This window comes from Macaca nemestrina, chromosome 6 (assembly GCF_043159975.1).
Source record: "Macaca nemestrina isolate mMacNem1 chromosome 6, mMacNem.hap1, whole genome shotgun sequence".
In the NCBI taxonomy this organism is placed as follows: domain Eukaryota; kingdom Metazoa; phylum Chordata; class Mammalia; order Primates; family Cercopithecidae; genus Macaca; species Macaca nemestrina.
This window is the reverse complement of record NC_092130.1, coordinates 121,426,976-121,450,291: the sequence shown is the minus strand read 5'-3', so window position 1 is coordinate 121,450,291 and position 23,316 is coordinate 121,426,976. Positions and strand designations below refer to the sequence as shown.

At 34.9% G+C, this 23,316-nt stretch overlaps 1 protein-coding gene across 13 annotated transcripts in view; it reads right to left on the bottom strand.

Moving 5' to 3' along the window:
- The window catches only part of LOC105499370 (ARF like GTPase 15), a 437,434-nt gene that overhangs the window by 210,635 nt on the left and 203,483 nt on the right, over positions 1 to 23,316 (bottom strand). The window contains exon 6 of one of the 13 annotated variants that reach the window (XM_071098937.1): positions 1 to 23,316. This exon is cut by the window's left edge and continues 30,046 nt beyond it. The exons of the other annotated variants lie outside the window; for them this stretch is intronic. Coding sequence (XP_070955038.1) covers positions 23,308 to 23,316 — 9 coding nt within the window. The 3' untranslated portion in view covers positions 1 to 23,307. 13 annotated transcript variants of the gene reach the window in all.

Below are 23,316 nucleotides of genomic sequence, written 5' to 3'. Positions count from 1 at the left end.
ATTCTTAGGTACATACCATTGAGAAATGGTTGCACATATACAAATGTTACATTCATTAACATTCATAGCATCAGTGTTTGTAATATCCAAACAATGAAAACAACCCAAATGTCCATCAACAAAATGAATAAATCAATTGTGATACACTAAATATAATGGAATATTACACAGCAATAAAGATGAATAAACCATAGCCTCAGAGATGAGTATGGATGAATCTCAAAATAATAACGAACAAAAATAGAAAACCACCGAAGAATGTATTTAATATGATTCCCAATTTATATAAAGTTAAAAATATAAGACGGCTATTACATATATTATTTGGAGATGTATACATGGGTGGCAGAAGTATTGAAAAGCGAAACAAAAAAACAGGCAACACAAAATTCAAGACAGTAGTTACTTCTAGGTGGGGAGGCAGAGGATTCATGGAAATGAGGGACTCAGAGAATAATCAGCACAGGGAGTTTTCTATTTCTGTTTCTTAATGTGGGTAGTGGAGACATTGCAATTTGCTCTAATACTACTCTTTAAACTACAAACATTTTACCTCTTTTACATATCACAGAAAAGAAAGAAGAAAGGAAAGGGAAAGAAGGAAAGGAGGAGAGAGAGAGGGAGATAGAAAAAGGAAAGATAAAAAAGGATAATTATAAAATCCTTGGAATGCTAAGGAAAAGAAGTAAGCTTGCCATGGGACTCTTTTAAATGAAAGTACACATACTTCTACAAACACTACTGTAGCAAGAAATATGTGCAACACAACCGCAAGAGGCTATAACAACACAGCACACTTAGGGCTGAGATTAGACTCCTTTCACTAAAATTGATGAGTCATTTGTCATAATACAGATGTTTTATGGCTGAAAGGAATGACTGAAAACACTGGTATTTTCTTATGTGAAAAACAAGAGTTTCTCTAGATTAAGTTTCCTCTAAAATTTTTAAGTACTAGGTTGAAAACCAGAGGAATCTACTTTCACTTTTCTTCAATTATTCGCAATAAAACAAGAATATCTATCAGACCATGGGGAAAATCTTTTTCTCCCACACTTTGGAAATCTAAAAGGTACTACTTTTATGTACTACCATCTACCATAATTAAATTTAATCTAAATTGTGCTATTGAGAGGTGAAAAAGGCAATGAAAGTGTCAACACTCCCAAGGCCAGCCAAACAACCTTTTGGCAAATGCTAATATAAATGTTTTCATAACCTATGATTTTTAAGGTCACTATTCAAATTCCATAGTTATACATCTCTCTCTTTTCAGAGACTTTATTTCTCAGGTTTTGAAGGGCTGGAGAATGTTACTCAAACATAAGGTCAGTAAAGAAATTTTAAGCTTAGAAATTTCCTATAATGCTACAGAGCTGCAGTCGGTAGCAGTACTACAGGGCACTGCTCACATGCAGCAAGCAAAGGTGGGGCATGGGGAGGAGGAAGGAAACAGATCCAGAGACTGTATGCAGAGCATCTGTTCCAGCAACCCAGTTGTGGGCCTTCTCCTGGACCAGTAAAACTCCATCTGGTATGGGAAGCTAACTGTTCCCCAGGTGGTGTGCCCACCTGTCAACTGACAGTTGGGCTTGTGCCACTGAGAATAAGGGCAGACACATTTTGGCACAGGACTTTGGAGCGTTTCTTTAACTTAATGGCTGAGCAGGACTTGAGATGAAGAGATGAGGAAACACAGGAAAAAAAAAAAAAAAAAAATGCAATGGGCCCTGCTGGTCCCAGGCATCAGCTAGGGAATCTAGGTCACGCCTAGAACAGGCGTCTGACGGGGTATGCCATAGAGGGCGGAGACTGGCAGGGAATGGTGCCAGCCTCTGCCTTTCTGGGCTTGCCAGCCCTTGGCAGGGATTCTGGAAAACGAGACATCCCAAGTCAAACGCATTTCCGCACATTCCTCTCCCTCTCCTGCCTCTCGCTACTTACATGTGGTTAATAGACAGACTGCTCAGACTGAAAACATACACACACGCCACCACCACCACCAGGATATGGAATCTATACACGTTCATTCCAGAATGTTTAGGTTGAAAATACACGTACAAATATAGTCTCCTGGTGAAGCTCTGTGCTATGTATTTATTCCAAGCGATGTCCAAAATCTTTTTGGAATTCTTTTGGCATCTGGCTTTAGAATCCTTGGCATATTCTTGTCAATACCCTCAGTGACAAAAGATGTTTTGTTCTAAAGAGTACACTTTATTTACCAGGCCTATGGAATTAGATGCTCCATCAATCCATACTGAATATAAGAATAAATGGATGGGTGAAACAAACACATACCGATAGTTCTTAGACAAATTCCTAATTAAATGGGTGACCAAGCATGGAATGTACAATGTTTTAATTTTAAAAAAAACAAACAAAAAATAAAAAATAGAGATTTTCTTGTATGGCTCATATGGTCGAACCCAGAAGACCATTTCAGTAGAAGAAAAGAGACCACTGAAATAACCAGAGAACCACTCAAGGTGATCCTGGATGTAGAGACTATTCACCTTTTAATCTTTGCATTATTCCTGAAAGGGTTTAGGTCCATTTCCTCCTTGTCTTCTCCTATCCTCTAGTCCTGAAATCACCAGGGCACCAAGCCTCAAGAGGCTGCTCTCTCCCTTACTGGGCTGGGTTTCTAAGATACCTCTGACCAGATCTTAGAGATAACTCACATCCAGAGGATCTTTAGGCTGATCTTTATTAAATCCTACACTGATACTAATTTTCAAACCTAGATGTATGTTAAATAGGAAAAGAAGACCCAAATTACATCATTTCAACTTACCTTATTTTTTCCTGTAAAACAACATATCATAAATTTTAAAAGTCTCTGTGCTTAGAAGAAGGCAGCATTCATACATTTCTGGGATAGCTTTTAAAGAGTCTTATTGCTTCACAGCTACATCCCATACACATACATATTATAGGCACATTTACATGTGGACATATAAAGGAAGTATTCATAAAGGATGGGTGATGAACAAACACAAAGCCATGCTTTGATGTTAAAGATGCAGTCCTTCACTGTTGAGAAGGATGTGTAATTGAATTCTTGGTAATTACTGAGAATGGTGTCTATTGTTGAATGTAGAGTGCTCACAGAAGTCTTGTCTAGGGAGTTTGCTCTGTTCTAAGGTGAATTCTCCATAGCTCAACTCAAACATGAAAGGCGTCCTGGCATTGAGCCAAATGCCTAGCCCAGGGTGTTCTCTGGATCCTGCTGGGGTCACTGAAAGACCAAAGCAAGCACCCCAAACCTGGCCTGACATGAACCGAGAAAACTTGGGCAGCATTTGGCCCCAGGGTAAGGATGTGACAGAGCCTGCTCACTCTCCCTGCACACACTTTGGCACACATTCAGCAATGCTCTATTTGATTGCTATCTTTCCCTAATAGAGAGCTAGGCTTTTAGTGGATGTTCTGATTCTCATAATGCAGAGACAGAAGGTATGTGTGCAGGTCTCCAGTAACACTATGCTTCCTGCACATAGTCTACCCATTAAATGACTGATTTGGATTTCTTGCAAAGATCGAATGCTGGAGGCAATTTAATAATTTAAGTATAATATAAATATTTAAAGTAAAAAAAAGAAAAAAGACTGATTTGGGTTATTAAACTTTTTAAATACGAAAGTGATTTCTGAAATGTGCAAAAATGACTTTTACTCTTTTCTTACTTAAATGCCATTATTACACAATATTTAAGTGATTTTACTATTGCTGGGAAGTTTAGAATGCATCCTGATGAATATCAAGGGTCTGCTATAAAAACAGATTATCTTAAATATAATTTATGTGGATGCAACACACACAGTGTTTAAAATCCACATCCTTAAGTGCAGATGTGTTTTCGGTGTGGTCTCAGAGTGAAGGTTTCTATACAGGGTTTAGTCTGAGAAACAATTCGGGAAACAGATGAAAGGCATTTCAGATGATTACCCTAGAGACACAGTGGTTCTCAAGTCTTGATGCATATATGCCATACTGGGCTAGTAGATACATTTTTGACATTTACCACCTGTTTGGCAAATGTCATACCAGTTCATTTTGATATTCACCAAATTTGTGACTTCCTAGACCAGACCATGTCGAGTCTTGAAAGTCTTTTATTTGGATTGTCTTAAAAATTGCCATATTTTCCCAATAGCTAATAGGACTTCAATTTCTTAAAATATAGAGGAAAAAAAGAATAATTTTGCTGATTAAATCCTGTCAGAAGTACATGAATTCTGTTTTAAAACAACAATATTAAAGATTTTTAATTAGGAATAAAACATGGAAATTCCCAACTAAGATCTAATATAGCACAAAAATAAACATTAATGATATAGAGACCACATGAAGGTAAAATAACAGTAACAAAAAAGATACGGGGGTATATAATTCATATATGTATTTTAAGTAACTACTACCATTTTCTCTTAAATGCCCTAATAAAATAAAGCATTTAAAGAAATACTATAATACCTTAATAATAATTCATTACCATTATCTACATGGTTCATTTTAATCTACCTTTAAAAGAGAATTATTATCACTTTGCTATAAAGCAAACAGTTCTGAAAACTGCCCACTTGGAACACTGCACAATGACCAGGCCTGGGTCTGTACTGCTCAATACTCTACACCCAGGACACAATGCACTGTTTTTCCCATCATAAGCACTGAATAAATTTGTTCATCTGACAAGTATTTACAAGCACCTATGTTTAAGGAGCTGTTCTAGGCACCTATAAATACAACAATAATCAACACAAAGATACCTGCCCAATGGATATTTGCTGACATGATAAAAGTTAGATCAGTAGCCTTCTTTGAATATCAGCTACTTCTGACATAGAGATGTGGCACAACTATAAGAATGAAAGAAGAAGACAGTGTGAAATCAAGACTTGAAATTCTTCTGAGAACCAAGATATATTTTCTAATGCCTCTGTCCTTCAGTGGGCCTGCAGCATTGCATAGCACAGGGAAAAGGATTTAGGAATTCACTGTCACTTTGAGGTCATATGAGTTGATCTAAAATCTCAGTTCATCTTTCCTCCATCATATGTTACCTGGGTCATAGAGGGCATGAATTTAATAAGAGGTATTAAAAAAAAGGAACTACTATCTAATAACAAGGTTGCCTTTTAAACTGTGTAATAGTTGTTTCCCATTTATGCATAGGAAGATGCATATTTAGAAAATTTATAGTTCTTTATAGAATGGCTAACAGTGACCAGAATATGACATGTTTTGTAGCCTCATGCCTTTTCTTAAACTGTTCTCTTTTTCCCCAAAGACCCTTTTCTACTGTCCTTTTCCCTTCTCATCTCTTGTTTGTTAAACTGATGAATGAAAAAGCACATGAATGAATGGATGTTGAGAGCTGGTAAAGGCTGGTTACAGCCAGGAAAGCTTAGGGAGGAAGCTGGATGTTTACAGAAATGGCTTTAGGTGTCATTAGTTCTGTAACGAAGTCCTGTGTTATTTCTGAAAACAAAGATAGACAGAGCAGTAAGTTAAGCCCAAATCAGCAGGCTTTCTCCCCCAAGTACTAGAATACAATAGCCACTCTGTTTCACAAATATATAAAAACACACTTGGCTTAGTTTCTTCAATATATTACTCTCATTTCAATTGAGCTCATTTGTAAAAAGGGCCCATCTGCAAATTAGCAACTGGGGTCTGTCCAAGTAGCAAAAAACATCCAAAGAGAAAAAAACTTGAACAAGACTTCAAAGTAAAAAAAAAGAAAAAAAAGAAAAAAAGAAAATTAGATTACATTTTAAAAATCAAATAAAATGTTTTCATTTTTTAAAAAAAATTTAGTGACAGGAGATTGTTATGGTAGAATGAAAGAGCATATGATACAAAGTCCAAAGAGTTGGGTTTAGGTCAGTATTAGAAGTTGGATCTTGCATAATTTATTACTTCATTCTTGTGGACCTTAAGTCTTTCATTTATACAATAGATAAGGAGATAATACCACATTTCCCAGGACAATCAAGAGAAGTGCCTGATACAATGTATGTGAAACACACTTACCACTGTTCACGTTAGTTCATATTAATTTCAGTTCCTCCTCTGAACTCCCTTAGTACTTTTTACATATTTCCAGTGGCTTTTACAATATATTGTGATTATCTGTTATATGTAGGTTATTAATCTTTGTACCTATCATTCTGTTATTCATTTTTCTACCTCCTTACACAATGGTGGCACACAATAAGTGTGCAAAAAATATTGTTTGAAGAGAATGAACACAAGTTGTTTTGTTAAATGAATAATGACATTTCATTTAATTTTATTTTTTATTTATTTTTTAGAGACAGAGTCTCGTCCCGTCACCCAGGCCGGAGTGTACTGGTGCCATCTTGGCTCACTGCAACCGCCAACTCCTGGGTTCAAGTGATTTTCCTGCCTCAGCCTCCTGAGTAGCTGGAATTACAGGCACTCGCCACCATGCCCGGCTAATTTTTGTATTTTTAGTAGAGATGGGGTTTCACCATGTTGGCCAGGCTGGTCTCAAACTCCTGACCTCAAGTGATTCATCCGCCTTGGCCTCCCATGTGCTGGGATTACAGGTGTGAGCCACCATGCCCAGCCTAATAATATTTTAAAAACATGGAAGTATGCTTAAAATTCTGAACCAAGGTATTTCTCATCTTTGAAAAAGTTGCTTTTGCCAATTCGTAGATAGGCAGGCCTATCTACAAACAGGACAGTTTTCTATAGCTAAGTCTTCATATATTGGTTACTATGTAAGGCTTAAATTTGGTCTATTTAATGTTGAACAAAATTCTTTATCCTGTTGAACAAAATTATTCTTAACACAGCCAGAGTATCTGAATCAAGACTATAGGAGTAGCCAGTCCATCTTTGTCCACCCTTATTGCACAAAGAAAAGAAGTTACATACATTTTATAGCTCTAAGGCAACAACTACCCACGGAGTAACTTATGTCTAACACAAGCCAGGCGCAGTGGCTCACAAGGTCAAGAGATTGAGACCATCCTAGCCAACATGGTGAAATCCCGTCTCTACTAAAAATAGAAAAAAATTAACTGGATGTGATGGCACGCGTCTGTAATCCCAGCTACTCGGGAGGCTGAGGCAGGAGAATCGCTTGAAGCTGGGAGGTGGAGGCTGCAGTGAGCCGAGATCATGTCCCTGCACTCCAGTCTCATGACAGAGTGAAACTCCGTCTCAAAAAACAAACAAATGAACAAACAAACAAACAACAAACTTATGTCTGCCACAATCAGCCAATAACATTGCCATTTGTTTAGGCTTCCATTTTTATCTCAAACACAAGGTTTTAGATTCTCTATCTTAACTAAAATCAAGAAGCTGGCACTACCAAATGTTATCTAAATCTATAGGGAGATGACTTTTAATTGGCTAGTCTTACAAAAATGGTAGTCAAATAAAAGCATAATTGTGATCAATAACTGTAAAACTGTAGTATGTAAGTTACAAAATTCTTTTGAATGTGAAGAAGAGAAAATTTTACATTCAAGTAAATCACTTTTAGGTTCCTATAATAACATTTAAGCTCGGTAACATGCTACCAGAACCTGGTTATTTTTTGGTAAGCCATCTTTTTCATCTAAAAGGACTAAAAGAAGAATAAGATGTAAAATATACTCATTTAAGCTTAAGGCGGAAGAAGGAAGAACTCTAAAATCTAATTTGGTTTGACCAATTAACATTCCGATTGTGCTCTACAGGGAGAGCCCACGAGGTGTATACATACACACACAGACATCGGTGCTGATGTGCAGGGACAAATTTCAGAGCTACCTCCCATTATGAGGACATACATTCACAAACACACTCTTACAGCATTTCCAAATGGAAAGCATGGGCACCTCATCAAGGGTCGAACATAGGGCATAAAAAAGTACAACAACCTTGCTGGGTTTGGTTTTTCTTTCACATCCAAGTTCCTTGTAAAATAGGCCAACCATGAAAGGATGTTTAAAACTTATAGCATTAAAAAATAATCTAGGGTCATATAATTATTTCATAAATATATGTAAGACTGAGGAAAGCTGGATGCTCCTCTGTTTGCTGCGATTCAAAGGTAAGTGAAAACCAACTTTGGAATTAATAGCTTTCAGAGATCTGAAAGCTTTCTAATACCAGGATTTTCAACGCTGCAATTTAATGACAACCCTGCTGTTGGCCTTTTCTGACCTGTTGTGAAGTAAATCAGGCAAACTAATGTGGGCTAACAAGTCTTTTTCACACTGTTCGATCCCCCTGCTTCTCTTTTCTCCGCAGACATCGCCTTTCTCCCACTCTCTGTCTAGCCATCCTCCGTCAAAGCACACAAAATGGCCACTGTAACCCTGCATCACTGCTCATTAGATCACAGGTTAGTCAAGTGGAACTGCCCGGGGTTCCCAAAGGAGAGCTATACTTCAAAAATCTGTCCATGTCAAATGAAGAAAAAAAACCCTGAGCGTGGGGTCACCCAGATCAATGATCAAAAGAAACTGAGAATGAAGGGGGAAAAAAGCATACCCTCGTTTTTGTTAAAAACACACTGATTTATTATAAGGAATACAGAGATACGATGGGGTTTTCTCCTCTTCTGCCCTGTTTTCATTTTTTAACTAAGCAATTTGTTTTAATCAGGTCCTGTTGGTTGTTAAACTTCAGACTTTGGAAAGTCTACAACTAATCCTTAAAATTTCCCCCAAAGAAAACCCATTCTAGGAAATCCAGTTTTAAGGAGGACTTTTAAATGTTTCCAAAAACACTTGAAAAGCAATAAAAGTAATACAAAGTAATCCATCTTTAATGCTTGACAAGATCCTATTTAAATCTGAGAGTAAGAGTTGGTGTGACATACACTTTAAAATAATCCGAGCAACCTCTTGAGCCTTCAAAGAAGGGAAACAACAATCTGTCAATCACGTTAGGAGCACACACAAGTGACATGCTATAAAAAGGCAGATTTCTGGGTTTTGGTGAGGCTGCAAAGATATGCAGGTAGGCTTATACCTTGTTTAATCATCTCCCTCATTTCTTCTACGCTATTCAAAGTATAACATTCTATATTTGCATTTGTACTTTTTGAAAAAACAACACTACTAATGTAACAGTACTGCACACTTGACATATTAAAAATGAGGGCAGAATGATATATCTGGAACATCTTAAAGAACAAGACTTAGTATCAAATGTCACAAGTGAAAATCAAAAGATTTGGTTTTCCTGGTTTCCTCATAACTAGAGAGAAAAGCACATTTTATTGGCTAATGATTAAAAAAAAAACTTCTGCCCGGAATACTGCACATATGAATGGAAGTAAAATAAGTTAACTGTTTATAATTTAACCTAACAAAAGTTGTAAGGGTTGTGTAAGGGCTTTATAGCTTTGCAGTGTTTTCTTTTTTACATTTGGAGTTTATTCTTCAAGTACCCTCAAAGGGATATAAATATATTCCTTTGCGACGAAATTAAATTTTTTTTGTTTGACTTTTGTGTATTTAAAAAGCACTCCCATGACATTTACTCTATACCAGACACTGATATAATTGCCTTATGGAACATTAACTCCTTCAACCCTCATAACAACCCTGTCAGGAGGAGGGGGAAGAAAGTAGGGAGCAACTGTTAACACTGAGTAAGACTCTCTATGTGCTATACCCTCCTTTAATCCTCACCATTCACTACGAGGTAGGTTCTAGGATTAGCCCCATTTTCCAGATGAGAAAACAGACTTTTAAGTTTTTGCCCAATATAATTTAGATGGTCAACAGTAAGAAGGACTGAAATCCAGAAGTTCTGACTTCCGAGTCTTACTGTTTGTCATCTCCAAACCAAAGTGCCAAGTTAAATATTAATCAAGTTAAACTTGGGTATATCATGTGACCCCATAACTCCAATTTTCCATGTATTCACTTGAGAAATGCTTGCATATACAAGGAAACATGTACAAAGATATTTATCAACAGCTTTGTTTATAATCACAAAAATCCAGAAAGAACTTAAATATAACAGCAGAACATTTTTTTAAAATGTTGTAAGGCATCACTTACATAAATTTTTATCACACAAACCATTATTGTATATTATTTAGAGACACATGCATATGTAGTCAATTAAAGATATTCCTTGCTTCTGAAGGAGAAAGGATGCAAAAATGATGAGGAAGGGAAAGGAAGGAGCTTTAAATGCAGCTTTCATGATTTGTTTGTTTAAAGAAAAGATCTGAAACAACTATGATAAAATGTTAACATGTTAATGGGTAATGAACTGGATGGGTTTGTCTGATATTTTCTATACTTATCTATATGTTTGAAATTTTTCATAATTAATAATAATTAATAAACACAGTATGACTGCTTAGATGTTTACCTCATGGAATCACAAATAAATTGTGAAATTACTGTACATGGTTCTTCTAAGTCTTCTTCCTCATTTGACTCAGTAAACTGCTAAAAATTCATACCTTGGTAACAAGTTAGAGCTTAAACTATTAAAATTAATTTTCTTGAAAGTGTTTTAGAAGTACCATCTTTAGGAAAATCACTAAATTTGAAGGAATTTAATGAATTCAAATATGGACTATATTAATAAATAGTCCACGTTTCATTTTGCTGCTAAAGAAAATTCATTAAGTTGGCATTTCTAACCTTTTGACATTCAAAGTTGAGTCATAAAGCAGCCTGGTTTCAGACTGAGAGTTGTAAATTAGAGCTGAACAGGGCACTTGAGTAGAAAAGTGAATGACTTTTCACTGTATACCTTTTTGTAAAATGGCACCACATGGCTTTATTAATCATTCATGCTGATTATTAAAATAAGATTAAAGATTTAAAAATTACGTAATATCACATGGGGATCCAAATGAAAATGATAGAAATACATTTTCTTTTTTTTATGAGATGGAATTTCGCTCTGGTTGTGCAGGCTGGACTGCAATGGCACGATCTCGGCTCACCGCAACCTCGGCCTCCCAGGTTCAAGTGATTCTCCTGCCTCAGCCTTCAGAGTAGCTGGGATTACAGGCATGCGCCACCACGCCCGGCTAATTTTGTATTTTTAGTAGAGACGGGGTTTCTCCATGTTGGTCAGGCTGGTCTCGAACTCCCGACCTCAAGTAATCTGCCCGCCTCGGTCTCCCAAAGTGCTGGGATTATCGGCTGGCGTGAGCCACTGCGCCCGGCCCAGAAACACATTTTCTATAGAACCTTAGTCATACAATCTTAACTGACAGAGGATGGATCAAGTAACCTCATCTACAATTCTTTACAAATGTATGCATATTTGTAAACAAAATGAGTGAGAGAAGAGTTGTTATTATAAAAATAATTGTGGTGAAAGTAAATCCACAAATTACAGCCACATCTCTTCCTTTAACATCTTAAAAATATGATATAACTTTGAATGTATATTTTTTCAGTTCAGCATTACCATGGCTAAAGAAACATATGACAAAATTTTGACTAACTAGAGTACAAACAAAAACAAGTAATGAAAGAATTATAATTTTTGTATTCCATTTTTAACAGATGAAATTACAAAATCACAGATTCATATTGAGTGTTTTATAAAAAAGCAATGTCTAGAACCTAAAAGTCAATCATTGCTTCAACAAAATATATTTTCTGCATCTACACTGCTAGAACTAATGTTCTAATCGAAGGGCTACTACAATATTCAGAATAATTAAAGAAGACTGTATTTCCCTAGAGCAGAAAACTGTGCTAATACAGTTTAAAAGATTTATTAATATTGAAAGAAAACAAGGAGCTTCTCTGGTAAAGAAAAAAAGATAGCGATAGTGCTCAAAAACATTTCCATTAACAGTAACAGGCCATTCATTACTCAAGTAGCCTGGTGACTTCATGCTTTGCCTTAAAATCTGTATTTTTTTTTTTCACTTAAAAAATGGACTTAATTTGCTTATTAACATAAAAGTCATTAAAAAGCCAGGGTTAAGAAAACAGAAAGATGTCCCAACTTATATTTAAAGAAAAACATCAAAGTTAATATGCAAAATTAGTATTCAAAATATGCAGAAACATATACTTCCATATTTATGGATGTTTATTTAAATAATTCACATATTAAATAAACATTTAAATAATTCAAATATTTACACTTAACTCCAATAAATTTGACAAATACTATTTTATTTTTTGAGACAGAGTGTCACTCTGTCACTTAGACTGGACTGCAGCGATGTGATCTTGACTCACTGCAACCTCTGCTTCCTGGGTTCAAGTAATTCTCGTGCCTCAGCCTTCCGAGTAGCTGGGATTACAGGTGTGCACCACCACGTCTGGTTAATTTTTGTATTTTAGTAGAGAATGGTTTTCACCATGTTGGCCAGGCTTGTCTAGAGCTCCTGGCTTCATGTGCTCCACCAGCCTCGGCCTCCTAAACTGCTGGGATTACAGGTGTGAGCCAGCATGCCTGGCCCAATAAATACCACTTTAAATGAAACTATATGAAAACTGAGTAAAATGTAAATATTTATATATAACAAGAAAGAAAGTGTTCTTTCTAAACAATTTGTGCCATGTTTTGGAAAATCGGAGCATTTATCTGGACACAATGATTTGCTTTCCCATAATAATAATAACAACAGTAATAAAAATACTATTTAGTGCATATACATTACACCTCCATCTCAAGATTCTTTTTGGCCTATTTTTCAGGATCCCTCTAAGTATTATTCAGTATTGTCTTCAATGAAATATGCTAACACCTGATGAGAGAGTATTTTTCTTTTATAGTACAGTTAACAACTGTAATTCTTCAACCAGCTGTTCTCTAAGGATTCCCCTGACAAGCTCTTATTTTCATTGCATTATTTCTTTGTTCTCCTTGTCTAAACTGTACACAAGTTACCCAGATTTTCCACTCTGGCCCCTTTCAGAAAAGAATTGCTTTGGCTTGACAAATAATTAGTCCTAACCAGTATCAAAAATAAACATTACAAATTCTACATGCTAAAATTATATTGTTCTATGTGACTTCTAAATTATTTCACAGCTCATATGTAGAACCTTCTTCCCATAAGGCTCCATTGGTTTAAATTCTCATTTATGAAAACAATCCCAGTTATTTTATGGAGTTAGTTACCATCTAAACATTATAGATCATTCTTATAAAACCCCATAATCTTATGTCAGGTGTAGCATGAACTATAACTCTATTTATACTGTGTTTAGGGCAACTGAATCCAGATACTTGAACATATTAAGATATAAGCGTAAATAAAACAAAATTAAACCCTACTTGACTCTTCTCCTTTGTAACCTAGTAAAAAAACTTGTAAATTTTTTTTGTTGTCAAAGATTTATATGTGTACCAATTTAGATCTTGGAATTTCTACTAAAGAAGGTAATTACCACTTCACTGTTAGATACTGTGATATCAAACACAGCAAAGACCATAACAGGCCCAGTCAGTTGAAAGCTATGTGGTACCTTCAAAATAAGATATTTTTCTTCATTAGACCTTTGTAGTATACCTTCTTATTGGTATTGAAAGTGTGTATCAAATCTTCACTCAAAACTACTAAGATAACCTTTTTTCATGATATAAATCCTCGAAATGGTTATGTGACTATTGAAATAATACAATCATGGCTGAATATAAAATTCTATATAAAGAGGTATTATTAAAGAAAAAGAATGAGAGATGGTAAGTACCAATAAACAAAAGTGAAAAGAGGTGCTATAAACAAATTACTCAGGTGTGGATTAGTTCATTTCCGAGCCTATGTACACTGGAAGAGTGGCCACTTCTAAGTTGCATTCAGTCTATTATATGTACCATTGCACATGTCCAGTTCTTTGTTTTCATCAAAGGCACATGTAATTCATAGGTAAGGAAAAAAATAAATAAACTGGCAAGGAGAAAAAGCCTGTTTCTAAGTAGGAGAGTATTCTATTCATCGCAAAAGATAAAAGCAGGTATCTCTTATTACATGTTTTTGTTCTCAGAGGAACAAGGCCAAAAATATGTGATTTTCGTACTTGTGCTAACACAGCAGAACTTTTCAAAGTCACTGCCAGAAATGGACCAGCTTTCTTACCTGTTTTTTCCATGCTTTAAGTTACGGATGTCTGCCGCATTATGAACGTTGCTGGTTCCCCCAGACTTCTGTAGTCTGGCTTTGCTGTGATTACTGGTCAAAACCTTTAATTACAGTATATAGTTTGTGCAGCTGCCTGGAAATTGGTCTCAGGGTCAGTGGCTCTTCCCGTTCCCCTCTTTCCATTCTTTTGAAGCAATATTGCTGAACTGAAGGCATTGTTCCAGCTTTCTGGTGTGCTCTGTCTGCTGCACATTATGAATAGCTTTGCAATCACTCTAGCAATTGGTTCTTCAACTGCCTTTAGGTTGTCAATTGTAATTCATTGGCTTCAGCCACCTTTTCTCTTTTCATTCTCTTGAGGTCTTTTATTACTTAATTTGCAATAATATTAGGGAATGTCTTCTTCAGACATGTCACTAATGCCTTACTGATTATGAGGCTGGGGGTACATTTGACTTTCATACATTCGCCTGTCAAAATGTTTCAGTATTTCCTTCATCCCTGTGACTTGTGATGCCAATATTTGCAGTGCCTTGCAAAGAAGTTTGCTTAATGCTGAAGTCTTCTCTCTAAAGAATAATCTCAAGACTCCTCCTTAAGATATTCTAATTGGGGTTAATTTATATAATTAGTTATAGTTATTTGTATAACTTCCCAAAGACATAACTTCTCATTTTTTTATAATAAGAACTAAGATTTCATATTTTCTTCCCATATTATGCTCTATTCTCTTTTTTAATATATAAAAATATAATTTTAAGCTCCACACGACTCAGAGATAGTGAAGTAGAAATCAACGGCTATGTTTTCAGAACCTTTTAAGAAGACCTGTATTTACTCCTCAGACATATTTTTAGAGATTATATAAGAAAACATTAAAACTATTCAAAATGAGTGCCAATGCTTCTGCATTACAAAATCAACAGGAAGTTTTGTTTCTGTTTTTTCAGGGGAAGGAATAAACAAATATATCTCTTGATCTATTAAGAAAAAAAGTAAATCATTTGTGCATTATGTCTCAAATCCTTAGTTCTGGATAAACTCCAACAGATTAACCCTTCTCATTAGTCTCAGCCATCCCAGAGCAACCAAGGGTATTTTAAAGCAGACACTATGTAATAATAATAATGATAATAATTATCATAATGATAATAACTAACGCTTATTGTGCTTTTTATCTTCAAAGCACCTTACTGACATTAACTATGTGTCTATTTTCAAATTAATTTACCTCGACAAATGTTTTATTAACTTTGTAAGCTGTGGAATGTGTACTGACTGAGTCCTCTTTTGCAAATAAAAAAATAAATGAAAGGAACTACAGGACAAGGAAAGGGTACCTTAAACTTTTGCCTCAAATCAGTCACTGTCTTTGTGGAATGAGGATTAATGAAATGCTAATTTTTATAAAATATAATATTAACATACAGATATAAAGTGTGAAGATCACCACTACAACACAAATACATACTACTTCAAAAGGATCAGAAAGTAGCCAAATAATATTGTTTGGATAAAATCAGTCTCTAACTTTACTAGTTATGATTATTATAAAATATTTAAATATGTATACAAAGAAAACGTATTAAATATAAGAATTTTTAAAAATCCTTCTAAGTTTCACTAATGTAATAATAAAAGGCTTCTTTGTTTTTATTTGTTTGTTTTTTGAGACAGAGCCATACACTGTCACCCAGGCTAGAATGCAGTTGCGTGATCTCAGCTCACTGCAGTCTCCACCTCCCGAGTTCAAGAATTATCCTGCCTCAGACTCCCAAGTAGCTGGGACTACAGGGGCGCGCCACCATGCCCAGCTAATTTTTCTATTTTTAGTAGAGACGGGGTTTCACTATGTTAGTCAGGCTGTTCTCAAACTCCTGACCTCAAGTGATTTGCCTGCCTCGGCCTCATTTGTTTTTAATAAATTGAATTCATTACTTTAAAACCATGTCATTATGTTCCCTTTAGAGCTTCATTATGTTACCAGTCTCTATGTGATAAATCTAAACAGGCAAAAATAGATTTTGATGCTAGCAAACAAAATAAGCTCTATAACATAAATATAGGCAATTATTTAAAAATATATTAAAAGAATATTATTTGGTCAATATGTCTTGCCAATTTCTATGAGGGATTTTGGAAAGGGAATAGTACCCTGATATGGTGTTAAACAAAGTCCACAAATAGACAAACGCAAATGTAGAAACATAAAATCAAACATTTGTAAATATGATAATTAACAAGTTGAATCTTTTTAAAACTATGTATTAACATGGTCAGAGTGGTGAGGATTCGAGGAAGATGTGGTTTGTAAGCAATATTAAAAGGTCAGGTTTGGTGTTTCAGGAAAATAAAAATTTTTATATTCAAGGATAAAAATAGATTCATTGGCTTGAGTAAAGAGAGAGTAAGGAAATCTGGATAAAGTTGATGATATGAAGCCAGTAAGAAAGGATGTGTGGTAAGAATCTGAGGTAGTCACTCTTTCAAACAAAATACAGTTATCCCTTGGTATCTTTCGAGGATGGGTTCCAGAACCTCCCATAGATACCAAAATCTGAGATGCACAAATCCCTGATAGCAAACGAAGCAATATTATCATATAACCTATGCACATCCTCCCATACACTTTAAATCATCTTTAGATTACTTATAATACCTAATAATGTAAATGCTACTTACATAGTTGTTATACTGTATTATTTAGGGAATATTGACAAATAGACTGTACATGTTGAATTCAGAGAACGGTGCTCTTTCCTGAATATTTTCGATCGGTGGTTGGTTGAATACATGAATGCAAAACTCACAGATATGGAGGGTTGACTGTTTATTGAGCATAGAGACATAAACAAGCCATAATTCCTGTCCTTCAACAAACTTACAACCTTAAGGAGTAGACAGAAAAGTTATAGGCAAAATTCCAATATTACGATTTGGATTAGCCCAGGTTGCCAAGGGAAATCAGATGAGAGAGCCCAACTCAGGCATGGGCATTCAAGAAGACTTCCTGATGTGATACATAATCTTGAGGGGGTTGTATTACTCAATTTTTACACTGCTGATAAAGACATACTCAAGACAGGGAAGAAAGAGAGGTTTAATTGGACTTACAGTTCCACATGGCTGGAGAGGCCTCAGAATCACGGTGGGAGGCGAAAGGCACTGCGTCCATGGTGGTGGCAAGAGAAAAATGAAGAAGGAGCAAAAGCGGAACCCCCTAACAAATCCATCAGATTTCGTGAGACTTACTATCACGAGAATAGCACAGGAAAGACTGGCCCCCATGATTCAATTACCTCCTCCTGAGTCCCTCCCACAACACGTGAGAATTCTAGGAGATACAATTCAAGTCAAGATTTAGACAGGGGCACAGCCAAACCATATCAGGGGTTTTCCTAGTAAATTAGGAATAGTGAGTGGTAGATAAGCATAAGTGAGTGAAGAAAAAGGAATTCAATGCACATTAACATATAAGATCCATGGAATTTCATTCGATTCCAGAAGGAATTAAAAGATTTTTAATATTAGAAGGTTTTAAAATATGGGTATCATGAAAAATTGATAGGAAGTTTGCTTTTTCTGCTCTGTGTTGAAAAATAGTGAGAAATGAGGAGCTCCGGGGGTGTAAACTATTAGGAAACTCTGAGAAGCACTGCAGAGGAAGAAGTGGGAGAATGAGACAGTGAAAAGTCTAGATGTGGAGAATAAAAAAGAGTAAGAATTGAAAGAGGCTTCAAAATGTTCACTTTACATAAAATGAAGATATGTATGTGACTGAAGAAAGGAAGATAGTGGAAAGGAATGAGGGTTTTAAAAGAGAAGATAAAAAAATTCCTTTTATTATTATACATTGTCATATTTTGAGATGTATTACTTTGTTACCCTCACCTAAATAATTTGCTTGATAAAATGGACCTTTCTTACACAATGTATTTATTCATGGAAATTTTGCTTTTGGTGGACAAGGCACATTTTAATCACATTGCTTGGTGGATACAAGAAACACAGGTATACAAAGGAAAAAATAGTGAGATCGAGGTGGCTAGACATAGAATCAAGAAAATCAGGTATACAAAATTAATTTTCTCAAAGAATGCATATAGAAAAAAATGAATGAATGTATAATAAATAAAATATTCTGGCTGTTTTAGTACTTTCAGCTTAAAAGTTACTCTTCAAAATTCACTTAAAATAATGACATTTTTGTACCTAATGAAATGATTGCTAATTCAGAAATATTTACTTCTCTTGAAATAAATATTTTCAAGAGATAGCTGAGTCATTCAGTGGAAAATTGACTTCCAAACCCTCTCATTGTTTCCTCAAGATTTTATTTTAACAGCGTGCAGTACATCTGTAAGGAATGAGCAAAAAACAGTTTGTATCTCTCATATCATTTTAGAATAAGTATATGTCCCATAGGGGAATTTTCAAACTGCTCACACCATAGGTATGTACACTGTTCCATGTGAAATCAAATCAGTATTCTAAAATGCTGCCAAGAGGCAGGTCAAGGCACTTGGAAAACTCTTAAGATTTAAAGTAGATGACACTTTCCAATGAGTATTTTACAAACATATTTCTCTACATATACAGAAAGTAGTATTAAATTAAGCTAATATTTTACATGATTTAAACACTGCTTTGCATTTTTTAATAAAAGATTTGTCACATGAAGTCAGAGAAGATAGTACTCCATAAAATTACCAAAAAAGAAATGATCTGTTATCAAGCAATATAAATATAAAATAATTTAAAGTATAGTTTATTATCTAGGGACACAGATTGCCCAAGAACTTCAGTCTTTCAAAACTCTGATCCCTCATAGAAAGGAGAAAAAAAAAGTACACAATGGAGAACTAATCACCTATAAATAAGTAGTTGTAATTAAACGTGATAGTTAAATACCACAGAAACATACTAGCACCCTCTTCCAGAAGATGTCTAATACTAAAAAGCGAAAATTGAATAAACAAACTATTCATAGGCCGGGCGCGGTGGCTCAAGCCTGTAATCCCAGCACTTTGGGAGGCCGAGGCGGGTGGATCACGAGGTCAGGAGATCGAGACTATCCTGGCTAACATGGTGGAACCCGGTCTCTACTAAAAATACAAAAAACTAGCCGGGCGTGGTGGCGGGCGCCTGTAGTCTCAGCTACTTGGGAGGCTGAGGCAGGAGAATGGCGTGAACCCGGGAGGCGGAGCTTGCAGTGAGCCGAGATCACGCCACTGCACTCCAGCCTGGGAGACACAGCGAGACTCCGTCTCAAAAAAAAAAAAAAAAAAAAAAAACTATTCATGACACAGAGTAATGAATGCATTGTTCAAAAAAATCTGAATATTTATAACCAAAATAAAACATGGTCTAAAAAACCAGTAATGTTTATATCATTACAAAAATACTTGCAAATACTTTTCTTGCATATTTTGTTTTTCAAACATAACACCAAGGTCGATGCACATCACAATAACAAACTGAATTAAAATTGCATAAAAATTGAGAAATGGCCTGATCACAAATTTTAACTTTAATATTGACACCCTAATTTAGAGGCTGTATTTTCCTGTGTTAATGGGCCCTGGCACCAATAGAGTCATTCAACCTTATAATTCTGCTTCAAAACTCTGTTTCACAGTCTTCCTATTTCTCAGTTAGTATTCACTTTAATAGAAAATATTCAACAAATAGTTAACACTGTACTTTTGATATACTATTTCTGAAAAAGTTAAATACTTTTGGATTAAGGATATAGACAAACATCACATCAGATGACGCTGCTAGAAAATAAAGACTGTTTCATGTTAACAAAACGTGTCCTTTTATAAGACACAACAATGTCCAATAAAATGAAAATAAGATTTTAAAAAACAGGAGGTAAAAGAATCATAATCAGCAACTGTGTAGAAGGAAAATAGGATTATATTTATTGGCTACTATATCAACTTAACTTCTCATAAAGTCCTCCTGATCTATTAAATAACTTCAGAACTGAAGTATGCTCTCCTATGGGAGTTGTAAAACAAATGAGATACAATTACAATTCAATACAAATGAGAAACCAACCTATTTACCCTTAAGATTTCTCTCATTTTATAGCTTTATCGCTTAAATTAGATCCGAATTTTCCCTAATGTATCAAGTGGGCCTCTTGACAAAATTATAAATTTTTCTCGAATGCTTTCTATAGAGAAAAATAGTTGATATGAGTAAATTCTGGAAAACTGTGGTAACTACACCTCCCCAAAGTGAATACAACAAACATCTGCTGCAAGAATTGCTTGGCTTTCAGACAGTATGTAAAGGGTGTTCTTTTTCCTAGTGTTTTGTTGTTTTTTTTTTTTAAGCTTGTTTAAAAATACATGTTTTCACTATCAGCTCTCAAGTCATAAAATCTTAAAATTCTGGTAAGTTAAACACAGGTCATTACCAGGTATCTTACAGAAAGAAAAAATATGTAATGTACAAGACTCCACTTGCTTCTGAAAGGGCAAGAAAATAATTGGGCATGTTGCCCTCTGTCTGTGGGTTATATAGTAATTTTAACTATTGTCTTCATTTCTTAACTCAGTGCTCCACACATAGCAAAACTCATAGTAAGGGAGGGGACTACATATATAACTTCCTTATGATTTTTATTCTCTTTGGAGTCCCACTGATAATTCAACTTTCTCTTTTGAATTTCACTGCCTTCTCCCCACTTCTAAAGTCAACAGTATCCTGATATGCTCATCAAGCAATAGTGTGTTTGTAAAGATTCACTCCAGTGACAGGATAAATTATTGCACATTTTCTGCATTAAACATAAAATGTAAAAATTTCAATGGAGTGAGAAGAAGAATCAATAGCCTTTATGACTGATTATCTTTTCTAACTGAATCAGAGTTTAGTGCTTTTTGGTAAGTTGAATGCATCTTCCTTGATTCTGAGAAATCAGAATTTTGCCTAAAATTCACAAGTATTTTGCAGAGTAAAACATCATCTTTTCAGCATTGGGAAATTCTATAAAACATACACAAATTAGCAGGTGCAAATGAATAAAAATGCTTATCAGCAATAAGGCACAGGATGTGCAACACCTTTATGAAAGAGAGAATAAAAAGACGACCATTATCTAAATATATTTCTAGTAACACGTGACTTTGCTCACTTTTCAATCTTTCACTGCCTCTTCTATAATACCAATGCCTGCTCCCAACCACTTTAAAGTTACTGTTTACAAAATGTTTAAGATTCAGTTCCACAACTCCATTTTTATGCTAACAATAAGGTATTGATTTAATTCTTAAAACATTCCTGAGAGCACTTCAATAAGGCATTTTAATACACTACACAGAGAAACTTCTCTGTCATCAAGAAACGGGAAAAATCTAGGACATATCCCTTTCTTTTTAGGCCAGACCCAAAGTAAGTATAACCATGTCACTGTGCTTCCATAAACTTCAAGACCTATAATGGAATTTGCCCATGTATCCCATTAAAGCAGTCTAAAGCGTAGACATGCACCTGTTTGGTATATGTTTATTTAATCATGGGGAAAAATGCTTTACTTAAAGCAGTCCCCATGTTTGTATTATGCAAATTCCATTACAAGCAAAAGTTTTGAGAAAAGTAAATTTAAAATGGATACAAATAAAAAGGAAACTCAAAGTCACATATGCTCCAGTATACACAAGTTTAGAATCATTTTCAGACCATATCTATGACAACACTACATTTATAGCTATCAGTCTTACTGAAAGATGAATTACAAAAAGAGGGAAAAAGATATTTGCTCTTCACCTAGGAAAGATAGCCAGCCAACATACACAAGGAATACTCAGAAGTAATTAATTGCTAAAAGTTTCCTTTATTCAATGTGATCATCTTTCATTCCTATGGAGGGTAACCATAAGTCATATGTTAGGTTTAAAGATACATTAGTTTTAATTATATGATGTCTAAGGAAAACAGATAAACAGGTTCATAACTTTGCAAGCAAAAAGAAAATCTTTTTTCAGATATTGCAAATAACTTGAATAAAGTTATCTGAAGTTAAACTTGTATCTATGTTTTATCAATATGTATATGAATTATGTATATATTACACACACACATTATACTGTCTACATATAGTAGTGCACACATACATATTACCAGATTTTTCAGAATGAATAGCAGAATAACAATGCATCCTCAGCAAACAACCTTATAATAATAAACTACCCATCATAACATACTATTACATCTACTCTATAGGTAGAAAAACTGATGCTGAGAAGTTAAAAGATTTACCGAAGGTCTTAAAAGCACATTAGGAGACACCATCATTATAATGCTGAAGATCTTCACATTCATGACTTTCTGAATAGATTTTCATTGCTATTTTTTATTTAATTACTTAATATTATCTATAAGGTATTTTGCAAACTCTATTCTTTAAAAGATGCTATGTACTTAACGCTGAATGAGGCAACTAAAGTGAGACACAAGCTCCGTCTGTTGAATAATAGGTCCTTGCCTTTTTTTTTTTTTTACTATGCTTCTAAAATTTGAATGAAAACTCTATTTACTTGGTTTATATGGTTCTTCTACTTAAGTGTTTAAACTTCAAAATAAATTATCCAAATTAATCTTATTAACTTATCATAATAAATTGCATTATTCTCATTTTATAGGTGAGAAGCCAGGCACAAGGAATAAGGCTATCTGCCGTGGGTCACACGCTAAGTGTGAGGGAGGTCTGGAGTTAGAACATGTTATGTTCTTGGCTGAAGGGCAAGATTGTTCGTATCAATCATCTTATTCCAAAATCACTTGAGGAAGCACGCAATTTTCTGAAGCAGAGGGGAAAACATATCCTGAAAGTTACAAGTATAAAGGAATACATCAAGAGTTTTGATTTCACTGTACTTACATTATAATTCACTACAATTTAAGTTTTAAAAACTATTCACATATCTCATTACTTTAGTACCATGAATCAGAGGCTCTGTTGACTGAGACACTATTTGCCCACAATTAGTCTCATGCTTTTATAGGAGAAATATAAGCTAAGAAATAAAATTAAATGAGGAAGATAAACATTGGTTCCATGTTGAAATGTATTTGATGGCATGGAATTTGCAAGACAAGACATCAATTTTCAGCCTAGCAGATTACAGAATAGGATCCATGAATCCTAGTCAACGTTGAACACTTCAGAGGAACAAGAACATGACATCTGAGGGCAAGTAATGCATGGGAATGCTCATGATGTGTTCCTAGAAAAG